The following is a 12,295-nucleotide window of genomic DNA, read 5'->3' as shown; positions in this document are numbered from 1 at the left end:
ATTATGGTTTGTGCCTTGATACCCAGAATGGGTAAAAATTAGTTATTACTATGTTTACCACTACAGGAAGCACTACATGGGTAAATTAAGCTTAGTGTAACCTAGTATACATTTTCGTGATGTATTTAAACAGTGTTATGCAAAAGCCTTGATTCTGGGAAGGTGATAGTCAATCTCCATGTATCCATCTGAGGATCATGGTGCAATCTATGTCTTTAATTTTTTTGCCTTGTTCCTTTTCTGCATCTCAGATGACACTGATTACAATTAAAGGGATTAGCTTCATGTGTGTGATGTAGATGAGGTTGTCAGTAATACATAACAGTTATTTCAATATTAAGTAGCAGGTATGATGTTATACTTAGATGTTATAGTCCTTCTGATAAACTGAACTTTTTCCTTTCATGTGAAAAAAGATTCTCCCACTTACCATTTCTAAAAATGTATAGAATTTTTGTAGATAATATAAAGAAATTATATACAAAATATATATTAAATGCATGTTTTCATTATAATAACCAGCAGAAGCCTGTATAAACCAAATTCAATGTGTTTCAAAGCAGTTGAGTATCAAGGTACTGTGTTTCCCTGAAAATAAGACCCGGTCTTTTCTTTTCAACCCCAAAATAAGCACCAGGTCTTATTTGTGTGGGGGGGGATATCTTACCCGCTTACCTTAGCACCACCACAGCCATGCCTCCCACACCTTGACACCTGTTGTGCTGCTGGCTGAATTTTTTTGTGGCCACTTGCAGTTCTTGTGGCTTGTTGCATGGGTGCTTCTTCTCACGGTAAGAGGCTACATGGCGTGTTGTGCTGTTGCATGTGAGAGCGATATCATTGGCATGACAAGCCTTGCAGCATTCTATCATGAGTAGTGGCGGTGGCACAACAAGCGTTGTGGTGTTCTGCTGCAAATGACGGCACCAGCACAATGAGCCATGTGGCATCCTGCCATGAGAAGCTGCAGAATAATTCAGGCAGTGGCATGACAAGTGTTGGGGCGTGGGAGGCCTGACTGCAGCGATCCTAATGTAAGCAGGTGCGGGGTGTATGGGACAGCTCTACCCCCACCCTAGCTTGATTTTTATGCCTCACCCCACCTCATACAACCAGATGGGGGCGGGGATTAACTAGGGTTTATTTTGGGGGCGGGGCTTATATTATGTGCTGGTGTGAAAAATCAGTCTAGGGGTTGTTTTCAGGGTAGGCTTATTTTCAGGTACCACTGTACTGTTATAAAGTAAACAAAGCAATGCTAGTTCATATGAAAAAATCCATATTTCCCAATGACTGCATAAAAATTAATTGGTAGGTTTTTTTTTTAATTTAAGCTATTACAGAATAAGAAATATCTGTAGAGTACATGCTATTAAGGGGCAATGTTAGTAGGCATGAATAGCTCAATGCAAATATGTCCTGACCATCACATGTATAGCATAACATTTTGACTAAATTGCTGCTGGCAGTTTTATGTTTAATGCAGGTAAAATGCAATAAATATATTTATCATTGGGTTGCATTTCTTTGATAACTGTTACATAAGATTTTTTGACAGCACCATAATGGCCAGTTTCCTCTGATATAGCTTTTATGTAGTATCTTCAGCACTGAAATCATATGAGAAAAAATATCACCAATTTTTACACTTGTTTGCTTCTGTATTTTACAAAAACTATTAGCAATACTGCATTGCCATTCCAGAAAAATCCTTACATATATTATTACCCTTTCTGTATTTAATTAGGATGGGGTGCCTAAGTTCCATAAGGCTGTTTTAGTCTTTTTGTGCCTGTCCTTGAGAAAGAGTTTCCCTTGGAGATAGATCTATATGGCTTCCATGCTGCTGGAATTTCAGAAGGCTTAAAAAACCTTGTTTGTTTTCCCAGGCCTTGAGCTGAGCTTGGAGAGATGCTCTGGGTTGTATGTGTGGGTGCCTTTGACCAAATTCTCCATTTGTTTCTTTTTAGCTTTATTCTTTTATTTTTAAAAACATATTTTGTTTTATTGCATTCTGCTCAGAATCCAATAAAATATTTTTGGAATATTTTAAAAACAAATCTGAAGTGCTGCACAGCCCTATTAACCAATTATATTGTTACAAGCAGTGTAGTAATATATGGTAGTTAGTCCTTCACCAGAGCAAAAAAAAATGAAAATAATTGCAACAAAACATATTTATCACTGTAGGAAAAAAAGATAAAAGAATCATAGCAGCAGAGCATAAAATGCAATATATTACCAACCTGAGATTCTCCATTTTCAACATGATAATGTATATGAATTAAAATAATATTCACCAGACGTTAAAAAAGCCAAAACATGCAAACTCTGGCTTTGCTCTGCTTTCCCAATGTGCCGCCACCACTGCATTTGAGGCGCCAGCCCCGCAGGATTACCCCATTGACTGTTGCACCAGAGCAGTGCAAGAGACTCAATGGGGTGAGCCTGCAGAGCTGGTGCCTTGAACGCAGCCCCGGCAGCATGTTGGAAAAGTAGAGCAAAGCCAGAGTTTGCATGTTTTGGCTTTTTAAATGTCTGGTGAATATTATCTATCCAAAATATCTATGTATATATCTATCTATCTACCTACCTACCTATCTATCCATACATACATACATCTAAAAGGTCTGTCTGTCTGTCTTCCTACCCACTTACCTGTCTGCCTACCTACCTACCTATCTATCTACCAATATATCTATCTATCTATCCATTCATCCATCCATCCAAAAGGCCTGCCTGCCTGCCTACCTGTCTGTCTGTCTGTCTGTCTGTCTATCTATCTATCTATCTATCTATCTATCTATCTATCTATCTATCTATCTATCTACCAATATATCTGCCTGTCTGCCTGTCCCTTCCTTCCATCCCCCCCTTTCTTTGTCCCTTTTTCTTTCTTTCCCTTTTCTCTTTCTTTTCTTTTTTCTCTCCTTCTTTTTTCTCTCTCTTTTTCCCTCTCTCAGGCTCACCCCATTGACTTGGTGCACCGCTCCACTCAGACTTGCTTGGGCAGGTCCCTCCAATGCAGTGGACTCAATGGGGTGGACCTGTGGTGCCGGTACCTAAAACACGGCAGTGGCGGCACATTTGAAATGTAGAGCAAAGCCAGAGGTCGGTAATTTTTGCTGCAAAGAATCACAAAAGCTTCTGGGCTGTGCACAAGAAGGGACACACATGTCAGTGCAATTCAGCAACATAAAATAAAGAACTACAAATAAAACAAATCAACAAAAACGACAAAGCATCTCTGATTAGATTCTATTCACTACTAGAATCTAATCACAGGTGCTTTGCCAATTCTAATCCAATGACCTGCTCCAGCAGGGTTAGAAACAGGGGTGGGATTCAAATTTTTTAACAACCAGTTCTCTGGGCATGGCTAACTCAATATAACTCACATTGAGGCATGCATCTCCTCGCCTGGCCTCTCATGATTGTGGGGATGATGCAACAGTCGTAAGTGTGAAAAATGGTCATAAATCACTTTTTTCAGTGCCATTGTAATTTTGAATGGTCACTCCACACAAGCAAAGTACCAGCAAAGGAGGGGAAAAAGACTCCAAAAAGTTCCTGAGACAGGAAGTCTAGTCCTGCCAAGAATGTAATAAGGGTTAACAGAGAGGCAGTTTCTGTAGGCAACACCAGAATGTTTCCTTCCTGCCTTCCTTACAGGATTAGGCCAGTAATTTCTTCTAACAACCGGTTCTCCGAACTGCTTAGAATGTTAACAACCGATTCTAGCGAATAGGTGAAAACTGGTAGAATCCCACCCCTGGTTAGAAGGGAGTGTGTGTGTATGTGTGTGCATGGCTGTCAAAACTCCAAAAATAGGTCAAGTAGCTCTGGGGAGACCAGTCATAAATTAGAACACTTGCTAAACCAGCCATTAAGTGAGGACCACTTGTATTTGGTTTGCCAGTCACCTGGCCATGCCCACCCAGTCACATGCCCACCAAACCACATCTACCCAGCCATGTGACCACCAAGCCATGCCCAGCCAGCAAGCCACGCCAGCCATCACGTGGCCAGCAAGCCACGCCCACCCAATCATGTGTCCAGCAAGCCACACCCTCAAATTAGGCCACGACCACATAAATTTGAGTTCCACCCATGGGTGTGGGCACTGAGGATGAGTTTGTAGCACCAAGGGGGTGGTGGACTGAAAAAATTTGGGAACCACTGGTTTAGAGAATAAGTGAATGATAGTGACAGAATCTTCTGGTTTTAGATATATTTGGGTAAAGCAGATAAACAGGCCCTTGTGCCCTTTAAAGTTCAACAGCAATAAATAACATTATCTCCAATAATTGCCTGGATATAGCTGCTGCTGATAGATCTTTTCTGAAATATGTTAGAGATGTTCAATTCCTAATTTGGATTAAGAACAGCTTTTATTAGGGAAATTTGAAAAGCAGCCCCACATGCAATGAATGATAACAGCCTAGGTGGAGCTTACAAGAGCATAGATAATTTGGCTCAACTCTCCAGTTATGATCACTGTTGGCAAAGCAGCCCAATATGGATATAAGATACTTCACAGAGAAAAATCTCTTGAGTAATGATATTGGATCAATGAACAACTTAGATTGCATACCAGATTTTTCTGTGACATATAACCTCTTTTAGAATTGGTTGAACAATATTCGTTTTATGTTCCCTGTGCTACTAGAAACATTCAGCTCATTATTATCTAATGTGCCACTTAAGCTTTATGCTTTAATCACAAAATATATAGACCAAATATCAAGGTGATGTGTGGAAATATATACCCCATTAAAGTATATTATTTCTGTTTCATTTCATATATATTCATATATATTTTTTCTATTAGATTTAATGTGGCAATTTTTCTCCCTTGTTGGGACAGGTGCAGGATTCAGCTGTGTTGGATTTAGTATATGTGTCACATTGCAGAGAGCTTAGATTTCATATCATGCCTTCCTTTTTCTCAGGTTTTTCCCATTCCGCCTTTACATTTGGAATAGAGAGTCATATTAGCCAATCCAATATCAATGGAACACTAGTGCCACCTGCTGCCCTTATCTCTATACTTCAGAAAGGCCTACAGTATGTGGAAGCAGAGATAAGCATCAATGAGGCAAGTATCACCTCTTCCTTAGGTAGAAAATGCTTTACAATTAGAGCTTGATCAACCTAAGACAGTTTGCTTGAGTTGATGCAAATTTTGAAGGACAGAAGAACTAAAAAACCAGACCTCACTTATTTGTTAATGTTGGTTTAATTAAAATGGACATGCCTGTTTTTCTTTCACTGGTGAAAGCTCTAGGGCAGGGGTGTCAAACTGGTGGCCTGCAGGCCAGATGCATCACTGCAGGCCAGATGCATCACTGCAGGCCATGCCCACCTCTGCTCCGCGAATGGGAAATCATCGCAAAATGTCACATGATGGCAACCTGTGACACGTGCTCTAGGGGCTCTTTGTTCATTCTGTTCCTTTGAAAAATGAAACAGTTTTCATTATTGCAAATATTTCATGTATAAACCAATCTGAAAAGTGATTAAGTGGGGTATTCAGCTCTCTGATACAGATGTGAATGGCCAGTGAGTTTTACATCACCTAAAACCCACTTATAACACCATCTTAGTTGCATCCCTCTTTTATTAGAATTTGTTTAGCTTTAGAAGTGAAAGTGGGGGGAGGGCAGATTTATTCCACTGTTTGTTGTATTCTGGTTTATTCTTTCTTGAGTTTTTATATTTATTTTAAATTAGACATTTTTATCCAGCTTTTATCATTTTTAAAAACAACTCAAGATGATGAACATATCAAAAATTCCTCCTTCCTCCTATTTTCCTCACAATAACAATCTTGTGAGGTAGGTTAGTCTGAAAGAGAGTGATAGGCCCAAAATCACCCAGCTGACTTTCATGCCTAAAGCAGAATTAGAACTACTGTTCTGATTTCTAGCCTGGTACTTTAGCCAATAAAACCAACTGGCTCTTCTTTTTAATTTTACTTTCTACTTTTTTAGTTTCTACTTTTACTTTCCTCTACTTTTTCCATGTTTAATGTTTTTATTGTTTTCCTCCCTTATCTCTTAATCTACTGACCTGATTAACAGTCCTTTCATATTCTTCCTCAAATAATCAGAACAAAATCTGTTCTTTTTGTTATTCATTTGTTTCTGTCTAGTCTAGTACTGAATAATTATGTTATTTTATGCCATACTGACATAATGAAGTAGTAATAATATACATTGCTAAGATTTCTTAAACACAATTATTTAAAAAACAGTTCAAACTGGCCTTCTGGAAAAAATCTTGCCAGCAAGCCTCTAAGTCTTGAAGAGCAGGTGGTCAGAGGTTTGTTTAATTTTAAATAATTTTTGAAGGCTGCATTTTAATCTTACTAACGATTTAATTGGAGTTAAAAGTTTCTATAATTTAAAAAATGCTTAGACTTTCTTCATTGTACTAACTCTCCCTTGTAATTGTTATTTTGAACATCTACTGAATAAAATCTTGATACTTTCAAGCAGAACTTTGCAGAATTAATGTCTTCTAAAGTAGGATTTTTCAAACTGGTTTCTGCAGGACTTGTATGGATTCCATCAGCGAGAAAGATAGGATTTGTCAGTAGTCATTTAGAAGCTCTTCCCCTCTTGATAAGAGGTTTTAAGAATATTTTGAATAAACAAAATGCCTTTTGAAAAAAAAAATAGAAAACCTCTGTTGAAAAATATACAACATTCCTTTTTTTATTCCATTCTCCCTAAAAATAAATCAGAGTTATGCATTTTAGTACTTAAACTGTAATCTAAATTGAATTTTATCAGATTGAATTTAAAATTAATTAAAATATGTTTGAATTCTATTTCAAAAGAATTGAACAATGTGTTGTCTTGCACATTGAATTCAGATTTGATCTTGGCTGAAATAATAATGTTGTCAGGTCAAAGTCAGAACTAGGATAGAACTTCAAAGAATTTGAAGTCTTTCTTCAACAAATTCTGATCATTCTTAATTTTCCAGTTCTTGAAAAGGATGGCTTAAGATTGTATTGGTGTTCTTAATTTTATCAATTTATTTAATTTGTTTATATGACCATCCATCTCACCTAATGTGACTCTAATGTGTGTATGTATGTATGTATGTATGTATGGTATTCAGCTTTGTTCGGGTATTTTCCCACGTCATTATAGTTGTGCTTTTAAAGTTGTAGCGACGTTTCAGCAAGAATCTCATCTGCCATCATCAGGCTTCTGTATTGTGTTCGTCTGTGAGTCAGACTTTCACAGCCGTTTCTGTTTTTGACAGAAACAGAAACAGCTATGAAAGCCTGACTCATAGACGAACACAATACAGAAGCCTGATGATGGCAGATGAGATTCTGCCGAAACGTCGCTACAACTTTAAAAGTACAACTATAACGATGTGGGAAATACCTGAACAAAGCTGAATACCATACATATAGATACCTGCGAAAACTTAAGAAAACATATACACTGCTTAAAAAAATAAAGGGAACACAAAAATAAGATCCTAGATCTGAATGAATGAAATATTCTTATTAAATACATTGTTCATTACATAGTTGAATGTGCTGACAACAAATCACACACAAGTTATCAATGGAAATCAAATTTAGCAACCCATGGAGGTCTGGATTTGGAGTTACACTCAAAATTAAAGTGGAAAAAAACACTACAGACTGATCCAACTTTGATGTAATGTCCTTAAAACAAGTCAAAATGAGGCTCAGTAGTGTGTGTGGCTTCCACATGCCTATATGACCTTCCTACAATGCCTGGGCATGCTCCTGATGAGGTGGCAGATGGTCTCCTGAGGGATCTCCTCCCACACCTGGACTAAACCATCCCCCAACACCTGGGCAGTCTGTGGTGCAACATGGTGTTGGTGGATGGAGAGAGACATGATGTCCCAGATGTGCTCAATTGGATTCAGGTCTGGGGAAGGGGTGGGCCAGTCCATAGCATCAATGCCTTTGTCTTGCAGAAACTGTTGACACACTCCAGCCACATGAGGTCTAACTTTGTCTTGCATTAGGAGGAACCCAGGGCCAACCGCACCAGCATATGGTCTCACAAGGGGTCTGAGGATCTCATCTCGGTACCTAATGGCAGTCAGGCTACCTCTGGTGAGCACATGGAGGGCTGTACGGCCCCCTAAAGAAATGCCATCCCACACCATTACTGACCCACTGCCAAACCAGTCATGCTGGAGGATGTTGCAGGCAGCAGAACATTCTCCATGGCATCTCCAAACCCTGTCACATCTGTCACATGTACTCAGTGTGAACCTGCTTTCATCTGGGAAAAGCACAGGGCGCCAGTGGCGAATTTGCCAATCTTGGTGTTCTCTGGCAAATGCCAAACATCCTGCACAGTGTTGGGCTGTAAGCACAACCGCCACCTGTGGACGTCGGGCCCTCATACCACCCTCATGGAGTCTGACCGTTTCTGACCATTTGAGCAGCCACATGCATATTTGTGGCCCGCTGGAGGTCATTTTGCAGGGTTCTGCCAGTGCTCCTCCTGTCCCTCCTTGCACAAAGGCGGAGGTAGCGGTCCTGATGCTGGGTTGTTGCCCTCCTACGGCCTCCTCCACGTCTCCTGATGTACTGGCCTGTCTCCTGGTAGCACCTCCATGCTCTGGACACTACGCTGACAGACACAGCAAACCTTCTTGCCACAGCTCGCATTGATGTGCCCTCCTGGATGAGCTGCATTACCTGAGCCACTTGTGTGGGTTGTAGACTCCGTCTCATGCTACCACTAGAGTGAAAGCACCGCCAGCATTCAAAAGTATCCAGACCATCAGCCAGAAAGCATAGGAACTGAGAAGTGGTCTGTGGTCACCACCTGTAGAACCACTCCTTTATTGGGGATGTCTTGCTAACTGCCTATGCTTTCCACCTGTTGTCTATTCAATTTGCACAATAGCATGTAAAATTGATCGTCAATCAGTGTTGCTAACTAAGTGGACAGTTTGATTTCACAGAAGTGTGATTGACTTGGAGTTAGATTGTGTTGTTTAAGTGTTCCCTTTATTTTTTTGAGCAGTGTGTGTGTGTGTATGTGTGTGTATGTATATATACATATACATATACATATATATATATATATATATATATATATATATATACACATATACATACATACATACATATACACACACACATACACACACACACACACACACACATATATATATATATATATATATATATATACACACACACACACATTAATCCAATAAAACAATATATACACATATACACACACATACATACCACAGTTACAGCTCTGTGTGATCTCACACACACACACACACACACACGCACACACATGTAACTATGGTTACTGCTTTTATTAATATTCTTCCAGAACTCCCTTCACCAAAACCCCAGAACTGTCCCAATTAAGTCCAGCCACAAGCAGACCAATGCTAGTTCACAGAGCAATGGCCAATGACACTTGAAAGTAAAGGAGTAAAGGAGTCAGCAACATACAGTTGTATCCCTTCTTCAAGTTCTTCCCGATAAAGTCCTTGAGGGCCTCAAATTCAGGTTCGGACAATGAGTAAATCCAACTGACCAGAAGCTTGGCATTCAGAACGAGGTCGGTGTATGAGCGGTGAGGTGAAATTTTCTCTGCCTCTCGCTTGCTGAACACATCGGCATAGTAGAAAAAGTAGAAGAGAGGTGCATTGTGCTATGATAGACTATTTAGCTACATGATTCATCCAATGTTGGACTAGAAATACTTTTTCTGATCTAAAAAAGGAATTTTATTATGTTCTTATTTAACCTTCATGAGAAAAAAAGAAATAAAATGAATTTTCTGAATCTCCCAAAATCCAACCTTTGTAAATTAAGATTCCAGATCAAAAGGTTTCAAATGAAGCTTTTGTTAAGTATAATTTTATGTGATACTCTGAGCAATGTCTTCTGAGGATAAGTCAAAATATTTTTTCTTGTTCTTAAGTATATGACTGTCAATTTCATTGTCAGTATGTGACTTCCATAATATATTTTTTGATTAATCATTCAAATTTTTTCATCGTTGTGTAGAACAGGTAGTCCTCAACTTATGACCACAATGGAGTCTGAAATTTATGTTGCTAAGTGAGAAATTTGTTAAGTGAGTTTTGCCTCATTTTATGACCATTCTTGCCACATTTGTTAAGTGAATCAGTGCAATTTTTAAGTTAGTAACATGGTTGTTAAGTGAATCTTATTTCCCCATTGACTTTGCTTGTCAGAAGGTTGCAAAAGTGGATCACATGACTTCAGGACGCAGCAACCGTCATAAATGTGAGTTGGTTGCCAAACATCTGAGTTTTGATCACATGACCATGGGAATCACACAATGATCCTAAGTCACTTTTTTCAGTGTCATTGTAACTTTGAACCATCATTAAATGAACTGTTGTAAGTTGAGGACTGTAGTCTAGCAAGTTAGTAGTAAAAATTCTATAGATTCAATTGAAGACTATAATTTCAGATTATGTGGTAATTGTATTCTGTTTGGCTAGTATTTCATTTATTTAGCAGGAAAAACGTAGTTTAATTCTTTTTCTTTTTTTCTTTCCATTCCTAGGATGGTACAGTGTTTGATGGCAGACCTATAGAGTCATTATCTTTGATAGATGCAGTAATGCCTGATGTAGTGCAAACTCGGCAGCAGGCTTTCAGGGAGAAATTAGCACAGCAGCAAGCTAGTGCAGCAACAGTTGTAGCTACAACAGCAACAGCAACAGCAACAGCAGTCACAACTACTACAACAGTCACAACAACAACTATTGCTGTCCCACAGCAAAATACACCAAAGACCGGAGAAGCCACTGTGAATGGAGAGGAGAATGGGGCCCATGCAATAAGTAAGTTAAACTATGTTTTCTAATGGATATGTTTACATCAAATGCAAATTTATGCGGCAAAGCTAGATATAGGTATAGATATCTTTGAACTATAGACATTCTAAGATTTTTGTGCTCAAAAACCAAAATCCACAGACACATTGCCCTCATTTTAGCCTTACATATTAGTAGATGACTTTTCGCTATTGTCTTTTTGGTTCAGATTACTTACTACAAGGTGATTACCAAATAAACATTTTGAAATTCTAAATTGCATTGATATGTTTAAACAACATAAATTCTCATTAATCCTAATGTGCTGGTAATAGAAATGTGGGCTTAAACTGTCAATCAATAATGGACTTGTCCTCTTAACATTTCCAATCAATGTTTATGCTTAATCCAATTTTCCTATTAGTTTTGTTACTGTTGTTTTATGTTCATTGTTTCTGTTTTCACTATGCTTAAAATTAGTTTACATAGATTTACATTTGTTTTGCAGATAATCACTCAAAACCAATGGAAATCGATGGGGATGTTGAAATTCCTTCTAATAAAGCAACAGTTCTTAGGGGTCATGAATCAGAAGTGTTCATCTGTGCCTGGAATCCTGTCAGTGATCTACTAGCATCAGGGTAAATTATGGATTAAAACAAATGTAAACTTTTTGAGATTTTTCATTCTTGCCAGCAGTATCAATTCTAGCAATAACGGTAAATAGAATTGACAGATAATCTTCATTCTTAGAAGAAAGGCATGTGCACATATGATAAGTGGATTTTCTACTAATATATAATAATATTATTTCAAAACAATTTTGACCCAAGCTTTTCTTTGTGGGTAATATATGTATTCATTCTTTTTAGATCTGGTGATTCCACTGCCAGAATATGGAATCTTAATGAAAACAACAATGGTCCTTCCACACAACTAGTTTTGAGGCACTGTATAAGAGAAGGAGGGCATGATGTTCCCAGCAATAAGGATGTGACATCACTAGACTGGAATGTAAGTTGACAGATAAAGCTCTTCTAAGTTATCTATAGAACATAGCTTGTGTATAAAATATAATTGCTGATAAGTGAATGAATGAATGAATGAATGAATGAACGAACAAATTAATTAATTAAATTGATTAATTAATTAATTAATCAGAACCAGCTTGCTGTAGTGATTAGGGCACCAGACTAGAAACCAGAAGACTATCAGTTCTAGTATGAAAGCTGGCAGAGTGAGTTTGGGCCAGTATCTCTCAACCCACAACATCATGCTCAGGTGACAAACCAATCGGTCAATTCATGTTGCTAGCAAAAGATCAACACTCAGTTGATTCAAAAACAAAAAGTGGAATCTGCATTTAGGAAGTTATAGATACAGTATAGATCTGTGGTGGTGAACCTATAGAATGCATCCATGCTCCCGTTTCAGCACTTGGTGCCAAAAAGGTTCGTCA

At 38.4% G+C, this 12,295-nt stretch overlaps 1 protein-coding gene across 3 annotated transcripts in view; it reads left to right on the top strand.

Annotated features, from left to right (window-relative positions):
• TBL1X (transducin beta like 1 X-linked) overlaps positions 1-12,295 on the top strand; it is a 139,769-nt gene that overhangs the window by 115,458 nt on the left and 12,016 nt on the right. For 2 of the 3 annotated variants that reach the window (XM_026707582.2, XM_026707581.2), the window contains exons 4-7: positions 4,953-5,098; positions 10,584-10,863; positions 11,345-11,477; positions 11,709-11,850. In XM_026707582.2, the coding sequence (XP_026563367.1) occupies positions 4,953-5,098; positions 10,584-10,863; positions 11,345-11,477; positions 11,709-11,850 (701 nt within the window). The remainder of the gene's footprint in view (positions 1-4,952; positions 5,099-10,583; positions 10,864-11,344; positions 11,478-11,708; positions 11,851-12,295) is intronic. The other variant, XM_087938359.1, reaches the window with a different exon arrangement.

The sequence above is a fragment of the Pseudonaja textilis genome, chromosome 8, assembly GCF_049901715.1.
Source record: "Pseudonaja textilis isolate UNSWEBS1 chromosome 8, rPseTex1.2, whole genome shotgun sequence".
NCBI lineage: Eukaryota > Metazoa > Chordata > Lepidosauria > Squamata > Elapidae > Pseudonaja > Pseudonaja textilis.
The sequence above is the reverse complement of the archived record's forward strand: the minus strand, read 5'-3'. Positions and strand labels throughout refer to the sequence as shown.